Genomic DNA, 18,309 nt, shown 5'->3' on the forward strand with positions numbered 1-18,309 from the left:
TGCTTTGTACAGCTATGTACTGCATGAACTACGAAAGCTGAAGAGTATATTCCCATTATCATCAAAACACAACGTTCCATTTATTATTTTCTTTATTATATTTATGTCTCAGACAGTGGAAAGTGATCATACCTTTGTCGAGAAATATTGAACGATCACTTTATTATACAAATGCAATAAAATACATTTAAAATAATTATTTTGTCATCGTTGTCTCTCTGAAATACAAGACAGAATATGAAGCAGATGGAAGAATCTGTATCTGAATCAGGTCTGTGGCTTAAGGTCGGAACTTCAATTCATAAAACATGGCAAAATATAACGCAAATATAGGTCAATTTTTCATGGCCGATATCGAAGTTTAGCAATCGACATGATATTCAGAATGATATTTGAGATATTTACTTCAGAATGATTCTGCCGAAAAAAGTGGTGGTTCACTTAACCACCGGATTACCGTTTGGATAAAATGAATGGTAAAAATATAAAGTGTTTGGTAATCAAGTACTCTACTCAACAAAGAATTAACTTTTTAGGACTCCTCTACAAGATTATGAAAATGTTATTGGAAGCATAGCTATATTGATATGATTTTAACATGACGTTTTATGAATAATATTATGACGCGATAAAGACTTGCGTGCTTTCCCCCTCACACGCTGCACCGGTCACGGCTGGCGCGCTTTTCTGAATAACAATCACCTAATTTGTTTCGGTGATGAGTGTTCATATCAAGTTCTTCGCATACACCCTTTGGGGGCAAATCTTCTTTACCACCTTATACTTGGAGCCTTGCATGAGCATCATAAAACAAGGTGGAGCAGTGCGTCCTATACACAACCATTTTCTGACGTATGTCGAGGTTGTGACGTCACATTTTTTGTTGACGTATTCGTTGACCTGCGGGTTCAGGTTAAAAGATGGAACAGGCTGATTAGGAAATATAAACGATTCAGATAATGATGGTCCGTATGGTGACATCAGAGATGACGTCAGAAAGGAGTATTGGTCATCTAGGAAAGGATAGCGAGTATCTGTTCCTGGTTGCACTCGAGATCGTCTTGCGCCAATGCGCCTCGGAGGCGGCGTCCCTGAATCTCCCTGCACTGGATAGAATGTGTCTGTGACACAAAATTAATATAGTTAGATTAAATTTATTATATCGTATGAATCGGTACAGCTCAAAGCTCTAGGCAATTAGCTACCGACATTTATAAATTACCATGTTCAGAAGGACCGAAAACAAAAGGTTCAGAGTAGACTATGAATTACTCATCTTATTGCATACTGTATGGAATGAGGGTAAAAAATTTTGAATTTGATATTTCCGCTTACAATTTTCATCATATATAAGTTTTAAACTTTACTAGGCCATCACGCTTAACAGCTGGACATGGAACGAATAAAATTCGTTGACACAGCGCGTTATCAGTAAAATCGAACATTGATATATACAGTATACTGTCGCAAACTCTATTTAACACAACATTTGGCTCTTATCTTGGATCTTCCTAATGGTGGTAAAGGCTACACAAAATACGGATTCCGAACGTAAAAACTTACTTGGTTGCTTCGTCGGGCAATTTTCAACCGGTTCGGTCCGGTTTTCACTGGCTTGTAGGTGACAACTGTTTGGCCGCGAGAGGGTGCTATTGAGACAAAATGATTATATATTATTAACTTCAATATCGGAGGCAGGGTGACCAAAAAGGGACAAACAACATATTGAAAACTAGTTGAACTACGCGAGCTTTTAGTCAACAATAATATTTTAATACCTCTTGCGGGATAGTTGGGGTATTTAAAAACCTTTTTTGTATTCGGAGTATAGCAGTTTCAGTAACTGATTATCGTTTTTTCGAAAAACTTGTCAAAAGCTGATTTCCAGAGAAGTTATCTTATGCATATTTAGTTATAATCTTTGGTTCCATCGTTCTGAAACATGTGATTTTGAATTATTTCAAGTCGTACTATAAGAAAATGAGTTACCTTCCTATTCCATTTTCATCCCATGCAGGAAATTTGGCTTCCTGTTCCGGGGTCACAAGATGGGCGGTCGCGTTACCGTCTCCAGTGATGGAATATTCAAAAGTGATTCTAGACAAATTGTTTTGTATTGAAAATTTAGAGAAATTCAAAAAATAAAGAAAACCGAGAAAGTGAGTGTAAAACTTCCGCGTTTGCTTTTCGTTCGATCAGACGCAAACAACAACTTCTTTAACGCAAGGTAATATTTAACATACTGTCGTCGAATATATGATGAGGCAAGTTTAGTAAAGTCAAGTTTATTTTATCCAACAAGTAAAAACAATCACATACAATATTCAAAATAGAGATCTTCATACAAATTTAATTTGAAAGGAAAGCCGCGGGGAACCAAAACTGGTTAATGAGCAGCGACACCCAAGGTGAAATGTTTCATGTCATGGAATATCAAGCCACCGCGATGGCAAAACCTTTTACAACATATTTTCAATTATATAATAAAATCTTCAGAGAAATTGGGGGTAAATGCATATTTTGAGTTTGTTCTGAGAAAATTGGGACTTACGCCATATAAAATATTTAACTTCACAAATAAAAACTAACTTCACTTGTGAATATTCACCTAAATTTGTCGACTCCATCAAAATTAATGCTTGCAGAACCTCTCAGTTCAAATTTGTTATCCTCCACAAACGTGTAAGTGTACAAATCATCAGCGGTGTCTCCGTTGATACCACCAGATCCGGGCTGAATAATAATGAAAACATGACTCAAAGTAATAAATGTCACTTTACTCTCACGACTGTTAGCGCTGTTAGAGCCTCAATAACAAAACACTGATAAAAAGATTTTCAAAATAGTGACTGAATAAAACAAAATTTTCGTCAAATTCCCATCCGAAGATAGGACAGAATATGACCTATTGCCATCTTTTTAAAAGTTTAGGCCTGTGGTATCCCATTCAATTTGTTATAAATAAATTGTGTTCGTTTTTATGGTACAAATATTGGACAATAACAGGATGTCACAAAATAAATAAAACGCAATAATACGATTACCAGTTTTGTGGGTTTAATTTATTTCGGGACACCCTATATTTCATGTACATGATCGAAAATGTTTATACTTTTATTCTTTGTCTTACGGCTACTTTTTCATAGAATCTATAATTTACTAAATATGCATAATTTTCTTGTTATTGAACGTTTTTAAATAACATGACTGGATTATTACAATACATTTTTTATGTAAAAAAGTAAGGCAGGAAATTTATTACTCATTTCTCCCACCAAGTGTTCACATTAAATATGGCAAATGAAGCAATGGCACACTTGTGACACGCAATTGACAAAGGATTCAAAGTTAATGAATAAAGAAAATACCATATTCTCAATTTTATATGTTATAAGCTTTATATGTTATAAGCATAAAGACATATTTGTAGAGAAAAGTAAAAATGTAAAAATTCAAATAATATCCTAACTCACCATTGGAGAAATATAAATGCCCGGTTTCTCAGGGGGCAATGAGTTCCACGGATTTTTAGAAGCAACGCCATTCAACCCAAGTCCTGTGTCGGCTAGCCCACGTCTTCTCGGCTGAGTCGGGTACCTGACTGATGGACTGCGTCTAGAAAACAATAATAATACTAATACTTGTCGGACATATGTAAAGCATTTGAAAAAATTGAACTACGAGGAGATGCATTGGAAGTATTACATATTAAGGTTAATAATTTTTGCAGAATTTCATCATGCTGTCAGCTAGAAATTGTTTTCGATTTATTCAGACATAAACTGCAATACACAATATAATTTATATTAATACAGATATTTAGAATGTGGGTGGGAATGGTCTGACTGTTAAACATATTGTACCAGGCCTAAAAACTTCTTACTAGGTATACATTTTATAAATTCAGTATGGCTGTTTTTCATTAGATGCAAAATAGTGAGGTCTCTGAAAACATATATAATATATCCGTGTATAAATCGAATATTTGTAAGGGAAGATTCCATATAAATATTTTTTCTATGTGACTTTTCTCAATGTTATTTTTAAAATCTGAAAAATTAAACAATTGAAATTAAATGCTTTCTTGTACCGGCGAGTTCAAACTTGAAGAATTAAATATTCAAATAAACGAATTCATCAAGAAGATTTCTCAAGTATTTTCAACATGATTTTGTTTATTCTAATTTTATAGTACTACTCTTTGTAGAATTATTACTTGATCGAATTGGCATCAAGATGAAAAGAAAAAAAATGACAGAGGACATCTGATATGTTTGGTTTATGGCCTTATACCACACATTCAAATATAAGTTGCAGTAAACCTGGAAGAAGTCAAACAATACTTGTGTAGTTTAAATTGAGTTTGCTTCTTAATTGGGATGTTGTCTTCAATGATTATGATTCAAACAATTTACTTAGTTTATTTTTCAAAGAACTTGTTGGTTTGCATCAAATGCAAATTTATAAAAAAAGGTCTTGATTTGATGGGTCATCTAACAAAGCTGTGTGTGATTATGTTATTGTGTTTATTGTTGCCTATTCAATATCAATAATCAAATAACAATAAATTCTTATATTGTGTATTAAGTATAAACTTCATAAATATTTAATCAAATATGCCACATTGATTATTCATTAACCGGAAATATTGAAAATTGATATTTTGCAGGTTTACGACACTGAAATACGCATAATTGATTGTTAGGTTGTGTATTTGAATGCCAGAGAGTTTTATGTCACCTACCTTTTCTTTATAATCATTTTTCTCGATTTCTTTTTCTGTGACAATCTTGCTTTCGGAAGTGTTTTTGAGGCAGTACTTGTTCCGGCATTTTGAGTCTGTCTTTCACTCTCGATAGTTTTGGACAAAACATGGCTTGCCTTTCCCTGATTGGAAGACTGATTCATACCACTAGTTTGATTCAAGCCTTTAGCTTTGATTCCATGGCTTTCTGGTAGAATTACATCAAAAAACAATGAATTTTGTGGAAGACTGTCATCAGCAAAGACATTGAGAGCATTTTGATTCTGAAAATAAAAAGTTCAAGTGTCAGAAAATGAAGAATTATATTATACAGCGCACGCAGAAACATACGGAACTTGTTTTATACAATTTTAAAATTTTGTTACAGATTATTCGCATATATGTTAAGGTGTAAAAAGTTGAGTCGACTCATTAGAACTGTATAATATTAGGGAAAGCTAAGCCACGCGAGACCTCCAAAATTATCGGATTTTAAAGAAATGTGTTAACCCACAATCCGTAATTTTACAATAGACATTCGTTTGCTATATTACATAGTATATGTAAAAAATAATCTTGAATTGATATATCGTCAATGCAAGACAACAACAAATGTGAAATTCATTTGTAAACATATAAGAATATAGATCTGAGTAAAGGTAAATTTTGTTGATATACTCAGTTTTCGTTTCTGAATCACATCAAAGTTAAGATCAAGGTCATTTCAAGATGTTTTTAGGATTCGTCGATTAGTATCGTTCATGAACTGTTTTCTCTATTCCATTTTTTATTCATAGGAAATCATGAAATATGCAAAGGAAGGCGCTTGTCAGAAGGGTTTTTATCTTAATTCTAACCTGTATTTTACCGGAATTACAGCATTTTCAACTTAAACATAACAACGGGATCGCGGAATACGTTTGCGACTATGTGCCAGATGTCAAAGAAATATTTAAGTGATTCAAACTAAATTTAGGTTTCAACAAATAGGATATTTAAATTGTTTGCATAACATTAACGATATTAAAGATTGTTGCTGGCCCTCATATAAACTTTTTAAAAAATTTGTGATTTCGCGCCCAGAGAATTGTTCATGGAAAAATGTGAAGCACTGCGGAAACTTTTAATGAAATGATCATGAAAATCATAAAATAGAAAATCTAATAATTCATGCCAAATATATATCAATTCCAAACATTAGTGGCTGCTTGTTCCGAGCCTCACTTACAACAAATTTGTGATAAGTCTAAGCAAAACATTTTGAACATTAAATTGGAGTCAACGTGAATAGCTTTTGGTTTTGAGTTTTAGCACTAGCAGGGCATTTGAAGGTGTATGGACCTAGTAAGGCATCGTAGGTTATTTCTAACAAACCGCTATCATCAATATTTTAATTTACTGTGTCACTTCATGAAAGCACCCCAAAATATATTATATATTCGAACCTTCTTACAATTTTTTCCTCTTTATTTCAAAACAACCTAATTGTTGAAGAGCGCACAAAAGTCAATCGTTTATTTGTATAGTATTAACCTCCTAACTTCCTCATCTTAGATTTTGGAATGCTTATCAATCCTTCACTAAAGAAGTAGGATCATCTGACACGATCTATTCCACTCCATCAAATTGTTTTTATTCAATACAATAATATATAAGTTAGTTTTTCATACTCGTCCTGTATATACCAACGTGATCGCACCATTCTAAATTGCCAAAACAATTTTAGGCGTGACGCAAATGCATACGACGGCGCCAAAATTGCCGGCAAATTGTGAGGTTTGTCCTGGTGGCAATTGAGGTCTTCATCAGCCTTGTTGACACTCAATGATTAATTTTAGAAACGCTAGGACGGGGCTAAAACTGGTATTCAGAAATATACTTGGAACTACTTTACTTCCAACAAAAAACTTCTACAAAATATTTCTCAAATCTCATTCGCATTGTTTGTTTGATTAATCATTTTATGCCTATTTCATAAATTTAAAGCTAAAAATGCGTTTTCCGTTATACAAATGTCAATTATATTTTTAAAATCAAAACTCAACTTTATGAAAAATATCAACCAACTCCGCCTAATATGTTGCTTTTTCTCGTCGCCATATATGCAATGCAAAAACCTTTATCGTTGTACTTACTCACTGGCTTGGTAACAACGTAATATTTGAAAAGTGACATAGAAATTATGACCTGTCAAAAAAAATAAACCCACAGGACAAACCTGCTTCTACCAACAGGAGGGTCTTCAATATAGTATAAATTTAGGATTATTTGCCGTGCCATTTTGAACTTAACGTCATGGGGATCAATGAGCTAGTGACTGCTCAACTGTGAGGTTGAGATACGGAGGGAAAGAGAATCTGTTTATGTTTCTATTCCGTAATCGCATGGTTTCACCATGTTAAAACTTTGTAAAAAAATTTCAGTTCAACCTTGCTATAACTTTTACTTTTCTACATGTCGAAAATGTTGAGAAGCGCAATCACCCAGTGGTAAAAGAAGGTTATCTTTGAGAAAGTTATATTGAACTACTGAGATACCGAAGCTACAAATTCTAAAAAGAATAGTGGACAACGAAAGAGCACAGTTCCAGTGAATCCGAGGCAATAAGTTATCAAACACATTTCATATCATTATCGTTTTTGAATAGGAAACAGTTAAGATCTTGAACGTATATATATTTTGTGCTGACGTTTTTTGAAGTGCTGTTCCACGAAAATGTGTTCATGGTACCAACACATAGATAACCTTATTATTCATACGAGAAGCGCTACCGCCGACATTGTTTGACATGTAATGTACGTGCGTAATTATTTATTTACCAGGTAAACGACAGGCTTGAATTTTGCATGCCGTTGTGGAGAATGATTGGAGTCATTCGGCGGATAACTGCAACTCAGTGTAATCAATGAAAAATTTGTTAGTTTGTTCTCTTTCGATTTTTATTCATGTAAAAAGAAGTCTAAATATACAATTCTATATTATTTTGAAAATAGTATATGTTGCAATACTTAAATACTGCAATACTTTTTACTCGGTTGGATTCAAGATAAAAAGATTTACTTCGTTTTCCAAAAATTTCCTATGGGAATTGATTTGATTTGCATATATGTCAATAAACTAATAAAAATCATATAAGAAATCGCTAAGGAAGGATGATAAAATCTCTTTGGAAGCAAATAAAATTTTTATAATTCATTAATAAAACAAATTAATAGCAAAAATACCTCTTGTAAAAATCATATTATTTAAATTGCTGTATAATTATTTTTTTTCTCATTTTTTCTACCCTATTTATGAACAGAACAGCTCAGATTTGTTTTTATAAGCGTGCATACTCTTTCATACTAATTTTTCCAGTTTACAATACTAAATCAATGATTTTAAATTGGAAATAACGGACGTACTTATTCTGACCAATTTCATGCTTATGTTATCCGTATGCTCAAAGCTTTGGAATCAATAATAAAGTATTTTTTGTTATAATATATATATCGAAACGTGTGACAACAATTTCCATTTTAACCTTTTCAAATATCAAAGGGAAAACCTCTGACACACACCCCTAATATTAATTAATTTACAAATCTGACAATACATGCTTGTAGTATTTTTGGTATGTAATGATTCTAACTTGTCATTCTTAGACATGACATATTTTAAAATTCTGAATATACACAATGGTGTTATTTGAGCTTTAACAAAACTTGTTAACGTGCATGTAGTAGTTTTATTATGGCAATATGAAATATGGATGTTACTGATATTAAGGGGACATACGAACATTTTCGCTAGTTCAGGTCTAATTTAACCTGCTGTGATGACAACGTATTTCAATCCAACTTTTGAACTGCTATAGGTAATCTAGTAAAAGCAAGAGCGCATAATAGAAAACGTAATATAAAATAGTTTGTCTGAATTTAGAAACTTGATTTGATTATCATTTTGACATTTCATTACGCACAGAACTCACGGGCGGTCGAACTACAAGAGTTACGCATTTGCCGTTACCAGCGTAATTGAGTTATTTGACAAAGGAGAAAAGAAATCGCCATACGTAGAAACACAGAAGTGAAATATATTTGGGAACAAAGACAAATGACTTGGGTTCTGCATATTAAAACATAATAATTATGTCTATTACTGTCGACGTGAACTTTTAAAGTCAAATATATCTTTCTTCCTCCATCTTATGGAAGACTATTTCTGTCAGAATAATTTTAGTTTTTCAATTTATACAGTTATATTTAATCCTGCCATAATATCGTGTAAAATACGAACAATCATTGTGAAAAAGTAAAAAGTCTTGGCTGGACAAGAAATAATAATTTATAATAGAAACGGTAAAGATTCCAATATATTATGAACAGACTCAAATTCGCCAAAGTTCAAAAAAATATTATAGGAATAATATGGCATATTGGCATGTTGTATAACGGCAGACTTAATCCGTGTACTTTAATAACGTTTAAAAATTAGTGAGATTTGTATAAAAAATCAATAAAACTTATGTAATGTGAATTATTCAAAGGATTAGATATGTAATCTGCTGAAGGTGATGTGGAAAATATTGATCGACAAAAATAAAATATTTGGAATTATTTTTAAATAAATAGTTGAATATCTAGAACAAAAATCAATAATATTGATTTTCAACAAATTTGCTGCATCGAATTATCTTGTCAAGGTTTTAGAAACCCCTTCCAAATCCTTCATAGTTTACGAAACAGAAGAACAAATTATGAAAAATATTAGTAATTGGGATCGAGTTTCTTGAACTGAAAGCTTGAATTCTTTGCCAACCCTTTTCGAGGACACTACAATGCGTTGACTCAATTTAATTAAATAGTTAGTAGCTTTTTCTAACAAATCAATCCTTTTGCTTGGTCAATTTATAGGTTCAAAAGGAGTAATTTGGTGCAAATTAAAATGTATGACCTGATACTGGTAAACTGTTTGCGTTCCCTCCTTCCTAAATGTTTTCCCCTTCCACATTTTAAATACAGTCCTACATTGCCATCCCTATACCAATCCTTTGACCCCTATTTTAAAAAATATTTGACGTTAATAGGGGTTATCCATGTTGTAGTCAATATTTTCTTATTCAGCTGTAAACGTAACAACTTCCTTTACAGTATTTTATGAGAATTGTAAGTATACCAAACTTTTATAACATATTTGTAACAATTTTCTCCAAAAGTTATAATTGGCCATTGCATTGGGCATAATGTCTTTATTTATTTGTTTTGACAATAAATATATTTTCATTAGTAGCAGTTTTATTTCAAATTACACGTAGAAATGATAAAGTTTCATATAATGAATTTTTATAACAAAATTTTTCTATGTCCGTTTTCCATGTCTATTTTTCCATAGGCTGAAGTCCAAGCCAGAATTTATGTATTCATTTTTTCCGAAGTCAATTAATGTGTATATACTGAGGTATAATAGTTGGATAAAAGAGGGTAACTCAAAGGTTACTTATAACAACTTGGAAATAAGGAAGAGAAATCAAATTATGCATTATAAATGCCCAAATGTTCAAACTGCATATCGCCTGAAATCTAATTAATGTTCTATTGAAATGGTGATTTAAAATTGTTGGATACTGTTTTTACATCCCTGTGCGCATTTTTTTTTATAAAAAAAAATGCATTTTTGTCTCTGAACCGTGATCTCTGAGCTAAACTTAGTACATTACATTTTAAATTGTACGATCTACGCTGTTTGGCAGACAATATTCAAAGATATTAAAAACTTGCTTTTTCAAAATGCTACAACAGTCATACATAGCAATTTACATAGAACTGTTATTACGACTATCCTATTACACCGTAGCGGGTCGTGGAAGATAATTCAATCCGCGTTCGATTTTAAACCAATTAGTCACAAAAGATGTGGTCCAGCCTTACAAATTGCTACTGTTTCTACAAATATTGCCTCGGAAAAGTAATAAAACACGGATTACTGAAGGAAATTAAAAATCCATTTCATTCTAACAGCAACAAATGGAATGTTTTTTGTAATATAACCAATAAAATATTTCTCAAAAATATTTTTTTCCAAGGATTAGGGAATATTGCTTTTCGAGACTAAGGCCCGTCGTTTGGCGCATCGCGCTAAGCCTTGCCTTTGTAATCACACTTCTAATTACTATAGTTCATCACGAATAAAACGTGTCATAACAGCGTTTCACGATTGTGTATTTCTCCACTTGTTATTTTAACAATTGAACAATTGTCTCAAAGTTACAACGAAAATCCTTGGCATATCGATAAATCGCTTCGTCGACTTTCACGTTGCCAGGTTAAACATGAAAACTTTTTTTAGTATACAGATCAATTGTGTAATTACCGTGCGAAAAATATTTCGTACATCCAGGTTTATAAATAAACCTCAAATAAAATTAACCTCAAGTAGATCTTTATTGAGAGTTCGAATCCAAATAGAAACTTTTTATTTCAATATCTTCAAAACTACCACACAAGTTAGCTATTCATAACTCAAGCAAATGAGAAAATATTTAACAGCAGTCGAAACTCATATTGAAGTTTTAAAATATCTCTAATCTTATCTGCTGTAAATTATATCAGAATGTCATAAAAACATTTCATCAATCATGAATAAAGCAAGCACGATTTAATTATTTTCATTGATGCGGTTGTAAGCTACTGGACCCCAAATGAGCACAATTGTTTGTCATGGCATTTTATTACGTGAATTTGCATATTACTTAGATTGTTGTTTTGGGGATTTTGCTGTCAGAAGCAATTTGACTCAAACTGAATGATATAAATTTATCGATAAAATGAGTAATCGTTACATATTTTTATATAATACCCGCTAAGACTTTTCTTCCCTTCTGGCTGGGTTTTATATAATTAATTGGATTGTTGGGAGCCGCCTGTGCTATGGTCTTTAATATGGAAATAAGATAAATGGTGAATTATTAAATTATTTTGAATTGTTTGCGAATATTTAATATTTTTTCATCGTAATATATTTTATTTCAATTTTTCATATATTTTGAGCTATTTTGAATTACAACTTATATTGAATAATTTAACTTAAATTCATGTCAAAACTGCTATGTATTACTCATTTCGTACAAAAACCACCGTCTTTTATTATCTATTATGATATTTCAGTTTATTTAACAAATCTTGTATTTCAGGATTCACCAAATAATTTATTATTGAGAAGATTTTCTAGCAATAACGATACATTACAGGGGGCCTAAAATAAACGCCCAATAGCATTTCACACCCGCTAAACATCATTTAATCGTCTATGGTTTTACATTTACTTACGTTTTACAGTTGAAATGGCAATGATTATTTACAGCCTACTTTGTCTCATCTTTCCCATAGGCCCAAACACTATACATAATTTACGACTTTGTCTCCAAAACGAACGACTCACATACCTAGTTTGACATCTGTTCGTGTCCACATGGTTTTATCAGACGGAAAGCACAATTTTCCATAGTAGATGGCTTAAAATTTGTGTACAAACCCACAGTCTTGGTTTAAGTTGACATTTTTGTCTGTGAAATGACGTTTTTTCGATGTTTTCTACCGACAACGTTCAACTCAACATTTTGAAAATTAACTGATAACTTTGAATGTACTTGCTGCGCATTAGTGTACGCAGTTGGTGTGTAGCAGGACTCTTGAATCACCAAGAATAGTTATCTTCATTTTATTGCTACAGCGTCGATGCAATATATGCATACGGATTCACAAAGACAATAGCATAGAAGTGGAAAAGTAGCTAGAACTAGCCCAGATCACGGGCCGCAGACCAATTAAAATTCATGATATAAACTTCATAAACATCTTAACATCTATATTTTAACACATATTATAAGATTGTTCAGAGAACAATAATCGAGATAGCTGAGGTATAAATAACATTGAATTCCACAAGAATACATAAATAAGTTCATTATAGATGCGTGTTGGAAAAGCAGAAATTTAACACGAATATGTATTACTCCTCCTCCTATATCACGTCATAGTTTTTTCATTTCGTATTCGTTCTTGGGGACAATATTGTATACCCCACATGGCTTCGTGCGCTTCGTCCCTGTGTGACATATGGCGCTCAGACCACAATCTACTTTTTGCAATGATGTCATTTACATGATTTCATCACGAGTGGACTGGTCCGCTTACCATATGTTCTGTACATTACGAAATCGGAAAGCGAAATTATAAGTTTTGTATGAGGTAATCAAATTATTTAGAATAATGTCGTCACTGAAAAATATTTGGGTATTTTGTTGAAAACAAACATAAGGAAAGCTGGAAATCTCATAATATTTTTGTCGACTAATACTAAATTAAATATTATATTCCCTTATGTATAGAAATGTAATGTTTTGTAGTTTTTGATATCCAGCATTTGCATTTGGGATATAAAACCTGCGTATCTTTTAGCGCAAACTTATTGTCAATATAATTTCCCAATCTTGTGATAATTACCAAAAAACATACTAGCATACACATGAGTTAGTCTTTGTTTATTCGAGTTATTAACATACTAATAATACTTATGACATATTTTATCATTATTTCCGCGTGGAAGCTAAACGCGCAATAACGAGGAAAAAGATAGATTTAACCGAAATAAGTTGGTTTGTTACCGCGTTGATCTAAGCATATTAGTAAATTAAACCGATCTAGAAGCAAAATAAAACTTGCGTTTTCATTAAAGTTCTCAACTGTTTCAATTATTAATTCAAAATGACTATGACCAATACAATGTAATTGAAAATTATCTTTGCGCGACTGAGTCATTGTGACAAAATGAATTGAAAAACACCATTTGTGATTAAATTGTACTTTGCAACCCATGAGTGAATTGTTTGAGTGTCATTTTTGAGATATTCATGTTTCTATATTATTTGAGCATAAAATGCCTTCATTTTATAATAGAATCATAAGTTCGGAAATTGGTAAAAATCTGAACAGTACCACCAAATATCGTTTTCTCTAATAAAAAAATTAAAATTTGTTAATATTACTTTACTATGAATCAATACATGCTGCACAAACTACAAGAGTCAAAGAGTAAAAAACTATATAATATATAACTATATAGTAATGAACTATATAATAAGAATATGTCTTAGGTTTATGATTTAAATTTTTATGGTATCCAAGGCGTTGTATCACATATGACGTGTCCATTTACCATTAGACAGAGATATTAGGAAAAATGACCATTAGAAACACTAGGCAAAACAAATTTACATCATGTTTACAGAATATAATTACATTTTTAGAAATAATGTTTTTGTTTAATTTTTTAGAAAAAATGTAAATTTAATATTTGAAAATGGAACTTCACAATGTTATACCTGTTAAATTTTTCAGTCACCATTATTTTGCGTTAGTCACAAGAAAAATATTTCAGAAAGGTTAAATAAATGAAATCGGATAATAAAATGCCAATCACCTCAAATTTCAAAAGTAATATCAAGAAAAATCAATCAACTACAATAATCTTGAAAATAAAAAAGCAGAATTTACTGGAAGAGACGATTTATTCAGCATTATTTTTTGATTAATGGGACATGACATTAGTAAACATAGCATATCTAATTGGAAAGACATTTGGCCTACAGCCTGAACTAATGCGCATATAATATTAAAATATTTTTGAAAATTTTATGGAGAGCATTATGACCAAAAAAAAAAGAGATAAATTCATATCCAAACAAAATGGTCAAACATCGACACGTTCTATGGGGAAATATGTACCTAATAACGTTTCCTAAAACATGAATGACAATAAAAACGATTTTTTAATAACATTTTCAGTCATTTCAGCCTTCAGCTTTATTTGGATACTAAAAACATTTTTTTTTGTTGTATTTTCGAATTGACATTCAGTTAAATATTGCGTAACGAATTGGTACAGCAGCCGAAAAATTGAAATCAGACTATGGAAACCATGAAAAATTGCCCATATAATATTTAAATATTCAAAATATTAACCCTTTTCCATCAGCAATGGGAATATTTTAAAAAGCAAATAATGCAGCCCATAGAAGATTAACCCCATCTTTCAAGATACAAAGCTCGTTTGAAAAGCATTGTTTTTTGTTTGTTTCATATAAATCATTCTGAATTATTTTTTGTTGTTGAGATATCGACTACGGGCAATATTCTAAGCGCAAAGTAGTACAGTTACATTAGGAAAAAAATTAGGAAAGGTAAATTAGTACAATGAAAACATTATTGAAATCAAATCCTGCATATATTAGAATTGACGTCCTGCATAAATAATGTTTGGAAAACATTGCTTAATTAATTTTTAATTTCATGACAATAAAGTTGCATCAATGCTCTGCTATATATGTACCTTGTATTTGCCCTCATTCTTTCATCAGTTCTACAATAACAAATATCAAGTCTGGATAATTTTGCTATTTCGATGATGAAGTTGTTTGTCTGGTATATCATACTTGGAAATCTTGCTATAAAAAGTTCCACATTGGTATATGATTTATTCATAAGTTGTTTCTGTATTTTCCGTGGACTTGTCGGCACGTGCGTGATATCAAATTTTAAAGTTTAAACGTAACTATATATTTATTCACGACTTGTTTTACCATCTTTTAAAAATTTTAAATAAAAATCTCGAAAAATCATTTCATTGGTTATATAATATCACTTTTACATAAAAATTGATTTAAAAAATACCATAAATAATATATAAAAATTGTATTCATTTGTAATAAGAATGAATAAGAGTTTCATTACTTTAAAACTTTCGGCAAATTTCATATTTTTTTTATTATATTAAGTGGAAAAAATTGTGGTTAAAAAGACGTATATTGTTGTTGTAAAACGCAATTATTCTTATAAAATTTTGAAGAGCCAGGTTATTTTGGGGTTAAAATCTCTATTCTGCGATTGATACAGATCTTACCTAAACTATTGCTCCTCATTTTTTCAAAATATGACCCTGATTTATAACTTAGATAAAAAGCATGGAGAATCTGTCTGAAGGTTAGAATAGCATCATGGCTATATTGAAAATCAAATAATTTAAATTCAACTTTAACTTATAAAGTTAAGACTGACCAATTATATGTGAAAATAGCTGCATTGCCGTACATAACCAGATTCCACTCGATTAAAGGTTAGATACAATTAAAGTCTAGGGCTTATAGATAGATACAGTTCATAAATATAAAAAAAGAGCAATGTTGAAATATATGAACGAAAGCGAAATGATATCGAATTCTTAACAGAATCGATAATCTTCCTTAACAAAACTACGGTGAGTAATTTTTAATTTTGTTTACGCTATCGCACAAAACTTCAATGTGAGAAACGAATTCAATATAGAGCCCACAGACATTTTTGAAATAAAGGAAATTAACGGTTTGCTCGCGACAACAACAATATTTAACCACTGTAGTAAACCGTAAAGTAGTTGGACTAGCGGTGAAAGAGAAAGACGATTTCTTCACATCGACAATACCAACAACAACAGTTGGAGAAAATGATCCATTGTCGACTTCGTGTCCAAAACAGACAGGCAGAAAGCAGATTACCTGAATATAATTATTAAACACAACTCACCCTTTCTTCTTCTCCAAGTAAGACGAAACTTTTGGCGAATCCCCAAAATAGGAATGCAGAAATCCAATGAGTCGTGGAAAGCATTTTGCAATATACGCTAAAACTACGTGATAAATGATACAATGAGCTATCTGCAATGAAATATATATGCTGAATGTTTATTTTATTTTTTTGCTCAAACACATAATTAATCGATTATAAACTTTGGCGTTATCTAATAGAATGTTGTGTAATGCCTTATTTCACAAATGGCTTATATACACAAAAGAAGCGCTATTGTCCTTAATAAGTTTTTCATTCTATATCTTTATTATTAGCGCATTTTCGACCCGTACAAGCAGCTACTGATATGTAACGATATGCATGGAACTATTCTTTCTGTAAAGACCAAAATCTAATTTTGCCCACCCATACCTGAGATTAGTAATCTGCGATACCAAAACAATTGAACCTTTGCCTTGTCACAAAAGCCATCGCACCCCAAAATAAATACAATAATTGGAATATTGAATATTAGAAGAGTTATGACTATTCAAGCGATGACAAAAGTCCAAATTATTTTGAGTATATTGCAAACTATACAAATCATATACAGAGAATATGCATAGGATTTCATTGACCTACTTGTAAGAATTATGCGAAAAGTATCATATGAAACTCAATATTGTTCTGTCTATTATGAGTTTCCCATTTCAGTGCAGATTGGTCTTTTGATTGACCCCTATCTATACAAGAACAGCCTCAGTACTTCAGCCAGTCTTTTTATACTACATTGCAACACGCATATTCGTACAGAACAATTATATTTCATCTACAGGTCTTGGGAAACACTGATCTTTGGCCTTTGAGGACACTTGTACCTGTACTTTTAAGCTCGTTAACTTGCGTAGTAACAACACTGAATTTTTAATCACCGTGCTTCTATGTACGTGTCTGTGGTTTCAACAGTATTCTGGTCCATTCAAAAAATAAAATCTTTGAACGTAGGCTTCATCATTATATGTTACATATGCGGCGCTGCAGAAGTGTATGTACCAATATGGAGGTAACTAATTTTGTTCGCCTACTTCACATCAAGTTGTGTAAAGGGACGGAAGCTTATGGGCAGGGGGTATACTCACTTGGCTAACACAGACAGCCTCCGAACTCGTAATAGAACTAAAATAAGAAAAACCGAAATAAAATTATGAGCTAACTCTGACCTGGAACATATACTACGGGAATATCAAATATGGTACATATATTTTAAAAATAAAAAGTACTAAATATACTAACACCATCCACACAATTCAACGAGCAATGAAAACGACTTGGAACGGCAATATTGAAATTTATTTATCTTTCTACAATTTCCTGAATATCTTCATACCAAGCAGTCATGAATGAAAGAACATTAATTTGTGAGTTGGATTTGGACAGCTGGATTTTGATGCATTTTGGACGAAATCTTAAATTAAAAAATTAAAAATTCTCAGTGTCTGAGTATTAGAACTATCATATCTGAAGCAATAAGGTTTCAGGGTAAATACAAATAATTTTAGCCAGCCAAACCTTGTTGAATAATCGATAAAACTCTCAAGCAGGCTATAAACTTTTCCAAAATTCTTTTTCGCGCAAAAGCTAATCCTAGTAGTGTTACTAGTTTTGAAATGAAGTACCAAGCCACGCTCAAAGCATAATATATGTATATTGATTTTTTTATTCTCTTGGGGCAAAATTAGTTCGGGCTGACAGTTCGCTTGAACAGCCCTCACTCCCCCGAGTAGGAGCGAAGTTTTAGGATTATGCGCAAATGATATACATTGATTATATTAAAATTATTGCTTTATTGCAAGTTGGTGAAATGCGGAATTGTGTAAAAACATGTACCGTGTATTTCCGATTCGCCATTCGCGTTCAGTACATATAAAAAAATATAGTTATAGCAGAAACACGAATATGCTTAGTGGAATAAATTCTAAAAAATAA

The 18,309-nt window shown here is 31.8% G+C and overlaps 1 protein-coding gene across 1 annotated transcript; it reads right to left on the reverse strand.

Annotated features, from left to right (window-relative positions):
- Positions 1 to 74: 74 nt before the first annotated feature.
- Positions 75 to 16,463, reverse strand: LOC120342237 (uncharacterized). The gene is made up of 7 exons (XM_039410989.2): positions 16,342 to 16,463; positions 4,745 to 5,028; positions 3,474 to 3,615; positions 2,609 to 2,733; positions 1,990 to 2,097; positions 1,564 to 1,649; positions 75 to 1,121 (listed from the first exon to the last, which is right to left on the reverse strand). The coding sequence occupies exons 1-7, from the start codon at positions 16,423 to 16,425 to the stop codon at positions 727 to 729; spliced, it is 1,224 nt and encodes a 407-aa protein (XP_039266923.2). The 5' UTR covers positions 16,426 to 16,463; the 3' UTR covers positions 75 to 726.
- Positions 16,464 to 18,309: the final 1,846 nt, after the last annotated feature.

This window comes from Styela clava, chromosome 3 (genome assembly GCF_964204865.1).
Source record: "Styela clava chromosome 3, kaStyClav1.hap1.2, whole genome shotgun sequence".
NCBI classification, from domain to species: Eukaryota; Metazoa; Chordata; class Ascidiacea; order Stolidobranchia; family Styelidae; genus Styela; species Styela clava.